The sequence below is a fragment of the Alligator sinensis genome, unplaced genomic scaffold (assembly GCF_000455745.1).
Source record: "Alligator sinensis unplaced genomic scaffold, ASM45574v1 scaffold506_1, whole genome shotgun sequence".
NCBI lineage: Eukaryota > Metazoa > Chordata > Crocodylia > Alligatoridae > Alligator > Alligator sinensis.
The window spans coordinates 223594-240579 of NW_005842215.1; the positions used below are offsets into that span (position 1 = coordinate 223594).

The window sequence follows — 16986 nt, forward strand, 5'->3', positions numbered from 1 at the left end:
CTCTTTTTGAATTTACCCAAAGTAGGGGCGAGGACCACTTCCCTAGGAAGTTGGTTCCAGATTCTGGCCACCCTAACTGTAAAATATTGCCCCCTGATCTCTAACCTAAACCTGTTCTCCATCAGCTTATTACCATTGTTCCTTCTCAACCCAGGTGGTGCTGGGGAGAATAGGGCTCTTCCTATTTGCTGATGATCTCCCCTGATGAGTTTGTAGGCAGCCACCAGGTACCCCCTCAGCCTCCTCTTTTATATCCATACATACACATATCAAATTTAGTGCTGCTTTCATACAGTTTATACCAATAAGAAAGTATCCAGACCCTCCCCTTTGTTCTCTCTGTCACATCATTTCAAAAATTTAAAAATGGATTGCTTTCACTACTACCACACTTACAATCTGAATGTTTTCTCAGAATGAAGGCATAGCTTATGCGTTATAGTACTTATTAGGGCTATGCAAAGCTTTGGTCCCTGATTCAATTTGGCAGAGATTCGGCCCGATTTGGTGGCCAAATCCGAATCAAATCAGGAGACTCTTTAATCTCTCCGAATCAAATTGGAACCCTCCGAATCAATTCAGAGATATTTGGAAAGATTCAGTGATTCAGACATAGACACAGCTTTAAGTGTTTTTTCTACATTCCTTAAGGTACCAGGTGGCTTGTCAATGCTGAGATGGTGGGGTGGATGGAGCATCCCACAGGAGCGTGGGGAGACTCCCCAGCACACTCAGCAGCAGACCTGGAATTGGACCAGAAGCACTTCCAGTTCACTTCCAGGTCCGCTGCCAGAAGTAGACCAGAAGTACATCTGGTCCACTTCTGGGTTCACCACTGAGCATGTGGGGGGCCCCTCGCACTCCTGTGGGACACTCCATCTGCCCTAGCATCACAGTGTTCACAAGCCACACCTGGTACCTCGAGCTGTGTCTATGGCTGAATCGCTGATTCTCCGAATCAGCATCAACTCTTCAGATTAAGATTCGGCCAAATTGAATTGGGGACAGTAATCCGAATCAACAGATCGAATCACTGTCCCTTATTTGGGCCGAATCCAAATTGAATACAGCCCATTTCACACACCCCTACTGCTTATGAAGCATTACTCTACCAATATCCTAAAGATTCCCGGTAACAAATGTACAAATTTGGCATATAATAAGATTAACCCAAATTTGTAGTAAAGTTGTAATGTGGTTCTAAAGTATATATGTCTCTGTGTATAGATCTGTGTGCGTGTGAATGCCTTTACATATAGCTAGAGCAGGAGGTTGGTTTGGATGACCTCTTGAAGTCCTTTCCAGCCCTATTGTTATGACTATAACAAAAATGCACTTAGAAAAGGGCTGAGCAGTGTTTAATAATCTAAACTAACCACTCTTTAATGTACAAATTTGGACATCTCAATACTGCACAGTAACACTTTTTTAGCACTGTATTCAAGTAAATCTTAATGGCCTATCTAGCTAGCATTTGATTATGAAGTTAAAAAGTCATATCTTACATAATTCAAGCATTCTTTTAATAGAAAAATAGCCTTAAAATGAATGCACATTAGTATGTCATACTATGTTTGAAAGCAAATCAGTGTGTTGATTATAAAGCATTATCTTTATTGCTAGTTTCAATCTGTTTTACATTAAATGTTTGGGCCTGGTTCATAGCTCATTATCTGTTTTTAAAAATTTTACAAACACATAGTTTGTTTTCATCAGGGAAGCTACTCACTTGAGCATGAAGAATCAGGGATCTAATATTGAATGGAAAATAGATCAGGAGGACACCTGTTATATATTTGTGAGTATGTATGATGTACATGTGAGAAGGGAGAGAAGATCATGAAGAGAAAAGGGGCTGGATACTGGCTAATTTAATATTTTTATTTGTGTTCATGTACCAGCTCTAAAAGTGTTATTTCATGAGCCACACATTTAAAAAAAAACCCAATAATTTGAAATGCATTATGTAGGACACTTAAGGCTTGTCTGCATAGGAGCATTATGAAAAGTTAAGGTGAATCAACTGACAGTATAAATATACTTAAGTAAATGCTTTTGTTTGTGTTGGCACCTGAAAGAGGAACAAACTAAGTTCACTTCAGAACTGAATTAGTAGCACCTGGAAGCTACTGCATTTTACAAGCATCAAGTTCACACCTTAAATTGATGCACCTCCATTTTCTCTTCTGTAAACAAATGGTTGGATTCATTCAGATATACGCTTTGAGTCCCTATTATGTCAATCCCTTCTAGGTAGGACTTGTCATCGACTTCTGTGGAAACCTCTGCTGATATTAACATGGGTAACTAAAATGTCCAAGACAGAACACACACTAAAACAGTTTTATGACATCATTACAAGGATTGTAAAAGAGTAGATTCTAGCATAGAGGTTTTGTGTTTGAAGTGTTTGGATAGAGGATATTAATTCTACCCATTTACAGACTAAATGTGACTCTGTGGGAAGGTGAGTTTCAGTTTGGATATGTCTCTCATGCCTACTCAATTAGAGGTCACTTCTGAAACCAACATAGGCACTTCTTCCTACAAAGTCCATGACTGAATCTCAGTGATTATGGCAGTTGGTTGGACCATCATCAAGGGCTGAGTCTTGAAGTACCGAGTGACCCCTCTGACATGCTGAGTGTCTCCAACTCCCATTGAAGCACACAGGAGTTGAGGGTCAAGAGAGCATTGCAGGATTGAACCCTAATCTCCTCTTCTTATGATCAAAAAAATACAATAAATTCTGGGTCTCATTTACATAAGGAATCCTCAAAGAATAGTAAAATCTCAAAGAATAGTGAAATTTCAAGATGGTCTCCAACACTTTATTGAGAAAAGGGGATGGAGAGCTCCCAACCAACAGTTGCATTCAGAACAGACCTAGGTCTAGGAACTAGGAGAACTGGGGGAATGTAAAAGGGATAACACAGAGGGGAAAAAAGATAACATGTTAGGACTTGAAAGAATAGGAGCTATTGGTTCAAGGACAGAGAGAATGATCAGGAAATGCATTGTACTCAAAGGATGGAGAACAAGAAGCGTGAGCAGGGAGTAAATTGGGTGATTTGGGAGGAAAGAAAAGCTTGCATTAGGAAAATGATCTGGTTGGATCAGGAGGAGAAGTAAATATAGTATGTGCAGAAGTGGGAAAAGGAGGAAATCAAAAGTTTATGTTTATGTATTTTAGAGGAATTAAACTGAATCCTGGAGCATTTTGGAATTTGCCCATCACCATCACTAATCCAGTAGGAACCAGAAAAAGGTGTAGCTTATCTCACTAGTCTTGTGTGACTTACAAACAGAAAGAAGGGAAACTTCAGTGACACCCAGAAGATCACACTGACTTAATACCAGTCATGCACATACTTTTCATTTGGTAGTTTTATAAAGCTGCATGGAAATTTGGGTATGTCTCCATGGTATAATGCAGAAATATCCAAACCATCTTGGGTTACCAGGATAATTACAAGCACATTAATGCTGCAGTCTTCCTGGGCTAAAACTTTTTAAATGCTCTAAGTAGCCTGGGAGCAACACAACACTAAAGCACCTATACTCTTACCTATACCAAAGTTAATTCATGAAAAGCTAGTTCAGGGATCTCTGCAGAGCACAGAAGTGTGCCCTTATGTCCTCTGGATTATTTGGAAAGGTGTGGTAGCTACTAGTTTAAGAAGATGGAAGGTCATTACTGTCAGCAAATAATGTGCCAATAGTCTTTGCTAGATAAGAAGTGATACTTACTATGTCTATGGAAAGCACCTAGTGTATCACTGATGCTAACACAAAACTTGATTTTGGACTCTAAAATCAATTACAAAATTTGTTCATGCTAAATTGGTTAGCTTCAATAAATCATCCAATTAAAGAGCAGAGATAGACTCATATAACATATTAAATCTAAGTAAGAAAATACAAATTATCAGTGCTCACACACTTCACAAACTCTGCTAGCCATGAATTATTTGCAAAAGTAATTTGTGAATCATCTCAAATAATATATGCATCCAAATACAGTTTGGAAAATTAAAAAGCAAAACAATTATTTGCTGAGATTATTATCTGTTCTGGTAATTAGCATTTAATCTTTATTGTTATTTAGAGGACAAAAATGCTGTAATTTTTTAAAAATATGATACGTTTTATTCATTACCCTCCTGTTATATTGCATTTAATATGGAGTTATCCTGAATTTCTTACCACAGAAAAACTGAAATGTTTCGCTAGAATTAAAGACTTCAAGACTAAGCTTTAGCCAATAGAGGGGCTAGCCATTACTCTCTAAAAGTAAATAAATTATTATTATTTATTATTAGCAAGTACCAAGAACCTAAAAGGATGCCAGACTTTCCTCAAAGACATGAAACAAAATGGGGGGGGAAAAGGCACACCAAATATAGCAATATCCTCTTTGCTGTTTTGTCTCCAATCTAAAATAGACAAAACAGAGGATATAACTGTATCAGCAAGCGACTGATGTGCAGTCTTACGTGCAACTTCACTTCCATAACTTCATTCTTCCTTTTTTAACTTGCTCCTTTTCCCTTTATCTACTTCATCACCTGGGTCTTAATCAGGCTTCCCCTCCAAAACAGTATCCTTCTGCCTTATTTTATGTCCCATTGACTTTCCTGGGGCAGCATCATGCATAAAGTATCTATCGAGGAGAAACATTCTCTAAGCAGCTAATGTGCAAGATTCCTTGTGTCAGGGTCATCTTAGACCTGCTTTCACCTTTTTTCCAGGAGTCTCTTTGGCTTTCCATCAATTTCCTTTAAAATGGATGTGTAATACCAATATCTCACCCATTTTTAAACATAGCTCAAACTGAAAGTAGAAATTATTTTTAACATTTTACCCTGTCCCAGCCCTTTTCTATCTAGGCTGTTGGCAGAATTGTTGTCAAGTATTTTTATCAGAATTTCAAAAAGTCAAAGAATTTCAACCAGCTCCATTACAGAACTTGAACAAAGTAATATGATGGAGCATGATCTGCAGAAGAAACCAATGGTGTCTAAGTATTCATTTTAGTTAGAAAAGTATTGTCATCTTAGGTCCTTCAAAAAAATATCAGGCTTTTTTTATAAAAACAGTTTAAAATAAAACCCTGCAAGCTTTAATTATAAAAGCCTAAGTTTTTCACCTGATTCATTTGAGTTCTATAGTGGTTTTCAACCTTTTTTCATTTGTGGACCCCTAAAAAATTTTGAATGGAGGTGCAGACCCCTTTGGAAAGTTCAAATGGATGTGCGGACCTCTTTCAATTTTAAGTGTGGGTATTCACATATTTTTGAGAGATTGTATATTATGGCCCCTTTAGACATAGTCTGCAGACCCCTAGGGATCCACAGACCACAGGTTGAAAACCACTGCTTTGATCCATAGTCTGTAGGACTGACAACTTTTTGAATAATTATTTTTTTCAATCCACTGGCACTTCTGAAAAAAATTACAAACATTTACAAAATGTTCAGTGCGCCAGGGGTAACAGTTTGGAGCCTGCTGAGAGACGACTCCTATCACTGACCTCCTGGAGTTGCCAGCATCCTGCTGAGGTGGTGTTCTCTCAGCAAGCTCCAAGCTGTTACTCCTGGCTCATCTTAGGACTTGGGCTTATACCTACTCTATGCCCAGCCCTCCTCCCAAGTCAAGTGACTCCCTCTACCCTGGTCTAGCCTCACCTGCTGGCTCCCTGGGTCAGCTGACTCTCAATTAGCCGTGGCTCACACCTCAAGTACAATATCCACAGAATTAAAAGATGCCAACACAGGCACTTCATAAAATGCTACTTTGTTCTAAAGTATTTACAGAATCATTATTCTGAGTGAGAAGTTACAGAAACAAGATGGATCACATTATTCATATATAGTAACATTGCAAAGAAGAATCCCTCTGTCACCAAATTCCTTCTCAACAATCCAGCTCTCAAGTCTTACCCTGGGACTAAGTACAGACAGTCAAAAATCCCAAGGCTAAATCAATGCAATCTTCACCAGGTTAATCTAAGATGCATAGATTGAACTGATAAGCAAGTGAACAAACATTGACTTTTGATTCTGGAAATGCAGTCACATGCTTGCAGTGGCCCAGGCCAGAAACTGGGGGGCACTAGAGCACCCCTCCCTGCTCAGCTGGAGCAGACAGCTTGGGCCAAGGCTAGCCCGCCCAACCTTTGACCAGGGGTTGCAGGGGAGGCACAAAGCATCCTGGGATTCTGGGGGACTATGAGTTAACTTGAATTTGGAGGGGATCTGGGACAGAAGTTCAATACCTAAACCAGTTAAGTCTGATACTACATCCATCCAGGTTTATCTTAAACCAGCTGTGGTCATTTTGAAAGTAGTTTATGTGCACTGAACTTTGGTTATGTTACAGATTTGAACCAGTTTCCAATCACTTATACTAGTTTATGTGTAATTTCTGTCCGTAGCCAGGACTGCTTTCATTCAAGTCAAGGCAACTAGCTTGCAACTTATGTGGCTAATTGTCCAGTAGGAAGGGAAGTGAATCCCCTGATCCATGGGCCATTCAACAGCCTCCATATGTTATGATTTTTTGTAACAACTGACTGATTTTTTGTAACTACTGCCTATAATGAAAAACCCCTTCTCACCATTCTCTCCCATCTTGCCTAAAGATTTTATTTCTAACAAATCATGAGTTTATAAGCTGATTTTGAATTGTTATGGTTTAAAATGGTAGTGATGGATGAATATTGAAGTTATGATGGTCCAGGAAACATGTGAGAAGCAAGGAGTTTTGTGGGTGATGTCTTATATTGGACCAGCTGTAGGATTGGGAGAATTTTAGACAGGTTTTTGGGCACAATGTATCTTTGCTCAGGTTTAAAATTTAATTCTAAAATGTAGGGGTGCATCGATAGATATTTTGGCGGCCAATACTGATAGCTGATATTTAAGGAGGCATATTGGCCGATACCAATCTGATATCCGATACAGCTGCCATTAAGTGCTAAGTCCGGTGTGGTGGAAAGGGAGGGGGGAGGGAAGGGATGTGGGGGGACAGATCAACATCCCGCACCATAAGTGAGGGGGCAGGGGCAGGCGGTGCCCAGGTGGGGCGAGGGGGCCACAGGCCAGAGGCACAATTGCGGGGGGTGGGGGCGGGAATCCTGTCTGGAGATCTCCTCCAGGCAGACCTATCATGAAATAGCACTTTGTGTTGCTCCATAGCAAACCTGCTGGCCATATTCAGAAAGCAACCAAAAGGAATAGTAAAACCCCTTCCCTGTCCTAGACCTGCTGGAGACCAGCTCATCTACTGGCTGCCTCAACAGCTCCTGTGGGATTTGTGACAGCCAGAGAATAGTGGTGGAAAACCCTGGTCACATCATATAAAAGACTGTGGAGATAAACATATCCAAACCCCATAACCAGGGAGAAGCCCAGTGAGGCCTCTAGGGACCTTTATGGCATGAAGAACATCTTAGCAGGATAAAAATAAAGATTTAGAGAGGTGTTTTAAGTAGTCTAGCAGCAGCTGAGATTCTGACTTGAGCCTGTCTCCTTGCTGTGTGAAAATTACTATAAAAAATCATTGGTAATGTGCAAACCTAAAACAGTTTCATTCAGAGCAGCTTTCAGAAGCATGAATACTTACCTAACATAGAGCTTGGCTGGAAATGGGTGTTACATTGGAATGCCTATTTTCACTGGTCTGGGAACATCATATGAGTTTTTTCGTGACAACTTCTGTATTTTCAAGTCTAGTAAATGTAAAGGAAAAGTTGTGTTTTAGAACCATTCTTATTTTATCTGAACCAATTAATTGCCCATCAATAAATTCTGAAATGAAAAGTTTCAGATGATCATTACTCCTTATTTATAATAAAATCTGATTTGCAACTTTTAAGCAATTGCATGTGGGAGCCTTTAGAAAGGCAACAAGTTTCTGTTGCTCTTTCACATGTAACAAAAAAAGTTACATTTTTCCTCAAGAATAGGAAAAATGGGGCTTTTACCTTTAAAACTTTGGGCTTGTACCATAAAATGTTGCAGTCAGTTGGTGGTAATACTGTTTCAGACCAATTTGTGTTTCACATTTCCTTGAACTGTATAGCAGATGACTGATTCACGCATGTTTCATTCGCTGTTCAGCATCAGTTATTTGAAACAGTTTATAATTGGTTGACAATGTTACAGGAACCTGTGCGGGCCCTCTCCCGATCCCACCTGGATCGCCATGTGCGAGTTCTCTCTCAATCCCATCTGGGTCGCCATGTGCGAGCCAGGGGCGAGCCGGGCCCGTCTTTGTGCACACAGGCTGTGGCCGGCAGCCCGGGTACACGGGGCTGGAGAAAAACCGCGGCACGGTTTGGTACACTCGAGCTAGAATCAGTCATGGAGGCGTAATGGTTGATTGAAAAGATTATTTACTTACACCCAAGGTGGTCGCGGTGCAGGCTGGTCAGCTTTCCAGGCACAGCTCCGCTTGAGTTCTCGGTGGAGGACTCTAATAAACTCGGTTCCTTGACCCCAGAGTGATTCAGGCTCTGCGGGTTCAAGAATTCGTTCCCACAGAGCAGCTGTATCTCCGTGAGTGTTACTCGGTTCCCAGGTCCCCCAGAGCTGTTAAGACTCCGTGGGTTTGACAATTGGGTCCTTAGGACAGGGATACGTCTGGACTGCGATCAGCGACGGGGAGAGGCTAGAGGTTATATACCTCGGAGTTGTTAAGGCTCCGAGGGTTCGGTAAATAGGTCCCCCGGAGTTGTTGAAGCTCCGTGGGTTCGACAAATTAAACCTCTGTTGCCCTCTTAAGGAAAAAGCTGGGTTTGTATGGATCAGCAGCGCTTAGAGATCTTCACGCTCCTTTCCCGAACTCCACGTGCTTTCTCTCTCTCCAACTTGGGCGGAAACTACCCAAGCCTTTTGTACGGCTAGCAAGCCAATAGCTAGCCTCCACATATGCCTACATTTAGAGCCGGCCAATAATGTGGCACGAATCTAAATACAAATGGCAGGAACTCCTTTGCATCGTGCATCACTATAATGCAAAAGAAATGCACTATGCAAAGAAAGCTACAGAACTGGTGGGAAAAGCTCCTGCACGCGGGTTCTCTGTTACAACAGAACACTCCACCGTGCAAAAGAGCTGCAATTTGGCGGGAACATGATTTAGCAATGCCGAAGCACACACAAACAAGAAAAACCACAACTTTGGGTTGTGACAGAACCGAGCAGATAATATCTACTGCAGATAATATATTCATATGAAAAATGCCTTGTAAAAGGTTCAAAGGGTCTGTGCTAGTCATGCTAGTTAATACTTTGTGATGTTTAGGACAGGAAACACCTTCATTAAAATGCAGCTTGCATGAGCATATGTTTTGGATATTTTTGTTTTATTTTTGAATGTAAATAAAAGCACCAAATGTTTCAGTCAAGTAACATTAAGCAAGTTATATTCATTTCAGTTCACCAACTGATCTTTTGGTAATCATAGGTTGGCCTGCTAAGACATCATAATTGCATGCTAAGTAATTATATTTTAAAGCTTCTGCTATATCTAACCCAATCATTTAAACCTTTTTTAAGAGGGACTGAGAACTAAAATTGTTACAAGTGGCAGCCAGCCCAGTGGTGCAGCAGCAAAACAAGGTTCTGTCATACTGGAGACTCTAGTTCAAGGACAGACCCAGTGTCTTAGGCTTTGGGCCAATAAGAGATGGACTAGCCATAGCAGTAGGAATAAAGTTTTCTGCAAAAAGATCATGTTGAGCAGCTCCAAGTGCACTGCCTAAATTGGATGTTTCCAGATGTAGAGACCACCACAGATTGAACTCTGCCCTCCCAGTCACAAAGAAAGGATATTAAATGCATACCGATGGGGAGGAAGAGCTATGGAAATGTGGAGGAAAAATGTGCAGTAAAATCTTTCCTGAACATAATTTCAAGTTTGGCATTCTCTGAAGGATACGTGACTAAAAAAGCAAATCTGTAATGTAATTTGCAAATGATTCAGCTAACTCATATAATAATTATCAGAACCTTGAAATGACAGAAACAAGAAGTAGAATATTTTCTGGACAGAACTGTGCATAGAAATGTCTAAAATGATCTATTTTCAAGTATTCAAAGAATTTAGTCATTGGCGTCAAAATATTCACAATATTTAGACAGTTTCAGAGCTTCTTTACACCAAACTAATGCCATTAATTTGAATGAAGCCATTTTGCACCTATACCAATTGCAATAAGATCTGAGTCTGGCCAAAAAATGTTTGGTGAATCATTATTTTCCCCATACAAATCTAAAATTTCATGGCATCCAATAAGTTGAAAATATTGTAAACTATATTATGTCATCTATATTAAAGCACAGCTCTCCTCCTTCACCCTGACTTTGAAATCAGTGGGGTGTTTTTTTCTTGAGAACTGATGGTATAAATTGTCCCAAAAAATATTTTGCTATGCTTTTTAGGAAACGCTTTGATCATATAAGTGAAATACTGTTTCCACTCAACCTAGAAGACTAGAGAACTGACAGGTACATTTAAATTGCTTACATCAATAACAGTTTCCATATTTATTAGGTCTGAAAGAACTGATAATAAGCAAATATGAAGCTGATTTTAGTAATTTTGCTTTGATTCATCTTAGATCTCCAAGATACAGAAACTCCAGGACAAAACCACAGAAGTACCTCTTCCCCCTTTACTGTTCTTACATCTAGCCCTGGGTTCTTCATGAGGGGCAGCTCACAAATCTTCATAAAAACTGTTACAGAAAACTACAATAAAAGTGTTATTGAAAAAGTCCATCTGAACCCAAAGTCAGCAGTGACACAGAAACCCTGGATTCCAACAACTACCCATCTTTACTCTAGTACTACAGAAAAGGTAAGACAGATAAAACAATTAATTGGAACATATTGGGCCTGCAATTCCTCCACGTGTGAAACTCCCAAAAACATTATCAAAGGGCTCTATGAACTGAAAAACTGGTGAAATGGGTTCTGCCCAACACAGTGCATAGGTTAAGGGAGTTGGCCAGCCATGCAAGATGTACTATGTCATACCCAGTAAAGCAATGGCTATGCAACCTCAACAGAATGCCCCCTTCCCCTCTGTACCCAATGCTCCCTCTGAATATAGCTCTGTAAGGCACAGTGAGGCTATCTGGAAGCAAAACTGTACCCTGAGTTATTTGCATCTCAGAAACAATGTTAATACATGTGGCTTTTTTCATTTAAAGATCCTGGTATGTAATTTGTTATATCATTGCTATCAACACACTGGGTGCATCTACACATGAAATTAATGTGTCTGAATAAACTCCTGTGCAGTTCGTGCTGGAGTTTATTGCTCCCAGATGCCACATTTACACATGCTCCCAGGGCTACAGTACATTATGTGCATCGACATGTGCTATTAATGTAAAATACTGCACAGTAAGCCTTCCCTGGGAGCACGTCTACACACGCTCCTGTTGGGAGCAAATCTGCTCCCAATGGGAGCAAGCCAGTACAGGGCTGCTTCTACCCTGCTCTGGCCCTCTGCAGCAGTGAGGGAGAGCTTCAGGCTCCCCTGGCATGTTAGCAGGAAGTACAGGGCCAATCCCCATGCGCACAGGGTCAGAAGAGTTCTGCTGGCTGCAGCAGCAGCTGTCTCCTTGTCCCATACACATTGGGAGAGGTCCTGATATGCATCAGGCTAGGAGACAGCTGCCACTGTAGAGCTCTCCAGGCTTCCCTGAACAGCCGGGGACAGCTCCCAGCCAGCCCCTGTTTAGGAAGAGATTTTCCCCAGCAGCCCAGAGCTGGTCCAGAGCTGGCCTGCTCCTGGGACAGCTCGCAGACAGCCCCCAGTTGGGCGGGGATTGCCCCAAATGGACAGTTCCTGGCCAGCTGCTCTGGGAAGTGAAGAGCTTCCCAGTTTTGGCACTGCTTGGCTCCTGCCTCCTGGGGGAAGCCAGGAGCTGAGCAATGTCAGGACTGGGGAGCTCCCCATCTCCTGTGGCCCCCTGGTGTTGGGGCTGACCAGGAGCAGATTTGCTCCTGGTCAGCATCTACACATGCATCAAATTTGCTCCTGGTCAGCTTCTACACATAATATATTTACAGGTAGTAAGTAGCTAACTGCATGGTAGACTAATTTACTGGGCAGTAAATGGTGCCTACCTGTAGATAGTGACACTTTACTCTGCAGTAGATTAATCTACTGCACAGTGTTGTGTCTCATGTAGACATACCCACTGAGCTGGGACAGCACAGCTCCAACTGGTTGGGGGCCCCAAGGCTCATCCTGCTAGCCCAGGACTGCTTCTGCCTGGCTCAACATGCTGCAGAGGGGCTGGCTGGGGCATGAGGGTGCTTCAATGTGGGGCTAGCCAGCAGGCAGCCCCCTCATTGAAGCACCCTCATGCCCCAGGTAGCTCCATCAGTGTCCACACATGCATTGCAGTGGAGTAAATAACTCCACCATAGGTTAGTACTTGTATCTATCAGTACTAACCTATGGTAGCATTTATTAGTTTACTCCATCCTAGTAGGGCCACAAGTGTAGACACTAACAATTTACTCCAGGTTTAATTAGGCAACTTGGCAGTAATTGCCAGTAATTGTGTAGATGTGCAGTAGATTGGCAGTAATTGTGTAGATGTGCCCACTGAAGTGTAGAGTTCCTTTCAGTTCTGCAATGTTTCTACAGGATATGTCAGGGAGTTTTCACTGTGCTAAAAAACTGCAATAGATGAGCATAAATTTTGTTCATCACTCCAGGTGTCAATGTCACTTTGGGTAAATCTAAGAAATATTCTTTGTATCTTCCCAGTTTTGTGTCTATTCTATTTTAACTATAGAGTGTGGAACCATGAGGCTACTCTAGAAATGAGAACATTGTTTTTAAATTACGCAATGGTCTTTCCTATAAAGGTGAAATCCACACTGATTAAATGAGCCTGTCCAAGCACTTCACCACCACCTCATCTCTATTGTTAAGTTATCCTGGGAGCCTGAGAGTAGAGAGGTCTCAAAGCAGTACCTGCATGTCCCTGGTTTGTCACAAGAGAGTCTCTGCACCCATCTTTTGTTAAGTGGTGTGAATGATGGCATTAGAGTCAGAGAAAGTAATGTGATCGAGGACAATGCTGATACAGCTTCCACTAACCTGCTCCCCCTACCCCCTCCCCACCCCCCAAAAAGAAGCTGGGACTCTGGCTGGTATGCCAGCTCACAGACTGAAGTAATGATTGTAAGGGGTGGAGTTGCTGTCCCACAACCTTGCAGTTTGGTGTTGAACTAAGGTACTATTTTCACATTGCACCCATGTAAAGCTTGATTTAAGGCTTCATTCAAGTAAGCTAAATGTTACTCAATATGATTTTAATTGATATTACGTTGAGCTATCTACCAGCTTGAATATATCCCTGCACTGTAAAAACAGGCGCATTTAAGATTTAGAAAAATCAAGATACATGGTCGTCTAGTGAACTGGAAGCTAAAAATTCCAAAATTTGAGTCTTGGCTCTGTCAGTGACTCACATATGCAGATTTTAGCAAGTAACTTAGGTCAAGGTTTTCAAGCCTGGATATCTCACTTTAAGCACCCAAACCACATTGGGCATTTTAATAATAAAGACTTGATTTTCATAATTCCTGAGCCCTTAAGGCTCCCAGCAACAACAGGTCATTGAATTGAAGTGCTGAATTTTAGACATAAAAGTGTAACATCTCTCCACTTTCATCCCCCTTCTCTCTCTTCCCCCCCCCTTGTCTCTCACCCATTGACTCCTTGGTCTACATCTTCACTGACTACCTGTCTTTTATGCATACCAGTCCAGCCGCTGGCTGCTTTACTTTTCATTCCATCCAGGAAGAGCACACACCAACTGCTGAAACGTCCTTAGCCTGACGAAGGGTTTTTGAACCCGAAAGCTTGCTTAATAACTATTCTCCAGCTATTTGGGTTCGTCTAATAAAAGATATCAGATTCACCCAAGGAACCTTGTCTACATTTTTTACCTTAAACTAGTAGGCTTTCAGTTCTCCTGGCTTTAAAATGAAACAACCCTCCTCCCAAGCCCCTGCCCCTCCCCATTTATTTCTGCATTTGACCTAGATGACTAAAAGATTATTTTGTGTTTATACAATGCTTTGATGTAACGTACTATGTTGGTGCTGACTATTGTTGCTTGGAATACAATGTCTTCAATGAACTGCACCAGCGCAGGCCAATCCGTGTGGTTTACATGATAAAAGCCTTGACGTTGTTTGGCTGCAAACATTCCCATTTTGGGGGGACAATGGTGGCACTTGAATCAAACAAAATGTTTAGCTTAGAGTAGCCTTGGGTCACCCAAGCCTTGGGTCGCAAGTAAATCTGCAGCTTGCACTTTCAAAGCTATGACAAAAGCTATGCAAAGCCTATTTCCTTTTGATTAAAAGGGAGAGAGAGAGGTTGGTGTTTAAAAAAAAATGTCAGGAAACCTTGGGAAAGTGTCTGAAAGAGACTCTGGAGCCTGCTATTAGAGACACATCCGGGCACTCCCAAAACTGACTTCCAGCTCTTTTTTTCTTTTTCTTTTTTAATTCTTGGCTGGACAGACAGTTTCAGTAACTCCTCACAGCTACGACTGCTAATTTGCTAAGGGTATGTCTGCTCAGGACCAGTGTGGAAGAACTTATTTGGCATTATATTAGTTATTCGGTTAAAATTTAATACCATCAGTGCCCATTAGTTGTTAATGCACTGAGGTAGTTGTGTCATTTCCTACCCTTTGAGTGTCATTGCATTCTGTAACACACAGCAGATCTGGAAACCCACAAACCCATTTAACTTCCAGTGAAACTATAGCAAGGGTTTCTAAAGACAGTTTTAAAGACATTTCAATTGCAAGAGTGACAAAATAGAGTAATTCGTCAAATAGCTATTTTAAAGTAATAAACAGTTAATAGACAACATAAGGCATGTGTCTTAAAGTTATAAAGATAGAAATATTCAGGTGCATCACTGAAATTGATGCAGCATGTGTTTATGCTTGAGTGGCAGCTCCATTTATTATGTCCCTCATCCTGCCACCCTTCACAGTGGGACTCCGAGCAGAATTAGTGTGTTTGCTGTGCTTCATGTCACCAGACCTTTACAGGCTCCCCAGGATTCCACACATCCCTAATCTCAGTGTGGGATTGGGACCAAGGTAGATCTCCTGATGAGTAAGGGTGTGAGACTTTAGTGTCCTTTCCAAACTTATTCCTCCCTTCACTGCCAGTTATCAGAAATTCTGGTGGCAGCAGCAGTAATGGGCATGGAAGGCAAGAGGGACAGTGGCAGCTGGCAAAAGACATGGAATTACATGCTTTCTACCAACTGCCAGGCAAAAGTAGAAGCCTTCCTTTTCTCGCTAGAGCTGAACTTTGCTGGGAGAAAGGTGGCTTCAGCAACCACAGGATGCAAAGGGTTAGCAGAAGAACTGGAATTCTGTCAATGAATCTGCGCGATGTAGGCAGCTTCTAGACTCTCTCAGACATCTAGATAGAAATATCCCACAGCAGCCACTCTGCCAGAGGTTGAAGATTTGTCACCCTGCTTTTCATGTTAATACACATAGAGAAAAATGAAACTCTGGTGCTGTTGAACTTCCTTAATGGTGGATCTTCGGAGTTAAAATCTTAATACGTTATACAGTGCATTGAGATGCAGAAATATGTCCCTGTGCACAGACAAAAAATAGCCTACCCTTTATCTCTACCCAGCTACAAATCTGCTTCTGGCTTGTTGTCTGTCCTGATGTGAAATAGTTTCAGCTACATTTTCTTTGCACTGGTAGTTAAGGGCTGAGACCTAAGGATAAGGAAATGGGTGTGAGCTATAGAAGTTGTGGGTTTTGTTGCTGCTGCTTCTGAATCCTGCCTTGGGTGTAACTCCTCTTATTTGCTCCCTGAGAATCTAGAGATTTTCTTGCTTTCGGTGGTGTGTATTTTTAGGTTCAAAGTTATTCAGGGACTGGGAAGGAGGTTATTTCAAGGACAAAGGCTGGTGAAAAAACAAAATCCCCCAAAACCTGAGTTAATGCAGCCTTCTCCTCCATCCACATGGAGTTGTGGAGAACTTAAATACCAGGGCAGGCCAAGAGGTACTTTGCTATGTTCTTCCAGGTAGACACTACACCAGTTTTAATAGATGGAAAAATAATGAAAGCTTGGGTTGGTTCCTGGCTATTTGCCGGGGTGCTGCTGAAATGGTGAGGTTTCGGGCAGGGTAAGCAACAATGTAAACCTCCTGCTAGATGAACTCTGAAGAGTTTTACCTAGAAAATAGTACTCTCCAGCTGGCGTAGCTTTGCAGAGACGCTCGGTGGGGCTGGAAAGGGCATTGGAGGCAGGTTTGCTTCTTTGGTTGGGGAAGGGAGCGAGCTGGGAAACCTGCTTGGACGGGCCCAGGGGTGAGGCAAGTGTGAGCTGAAGAGGGTTTACATAAGACAGGAGGTCATGCAGTCTGGCCCCCTGCTCCAGGCAAGATCATCCCTCACCAAACCATTCCCACCCGCCCTCTGTCTAAACTGCCCTTGAGTATTTGCAGGGACAGAGATCCCCCCCCCCGGGCAGCCTGCTCCAGTGCTTGGCAGCCCTCAGTCAGAAAACGCTGCCACAAATCTCCATCCTGAGGTTCCTCTGCTGCCCTTTGAGACCCTGGGCCATAGCCTGACCCCTGCAGCCACAGAGAAAACGCTTCGGCTATGTGGAGACTGTTAGCACCCCCCACCCCCTCCCCCGGCCCGGGTAAGCCCGCTCCTTCGGGCAGCGCGGCCCGGGGTGGGGGGAGCCCGGCCCGGCCCGGTGACAGCCAAGCCCGGGAGAAAGCCAAGGAGGGAGGAAGCGGGGAGGAAGGAAGAGGGCCAGGGGGGTCGAGAGGAAAGTGAAGGCACCCAGCGCAGCAGGAAGGAGCGGAGGAAAGTGAAAGCCCAGGGAGGAGGCAGGGCGCGGGGGGCGCCCCCAGCTCCCGCCTCGTTGCTGCGCGGAG

At 42.5% G+C, this 16986-nt stretch overlaps 1 protein-coding gene across 1 annotated transcript in view; it reads left to right on the forward strand.

Moving 5' to 3' along the window:
* Nucleotides 1–16986, forward strand: part of PTPRB (protein tyrosine phosphatase, receptor type B) — an 85341-nt gene that overhangs the window by 2314 nt on the left and 66041 nt on the right. Inside the window, 1 exon segment of the mRNA XM_025207989.1 lies at nt 10628–10970. Within this exon segment, the coding sequence (XP_025063774.1) occupies nt 10628–10970 (343 nt within the window).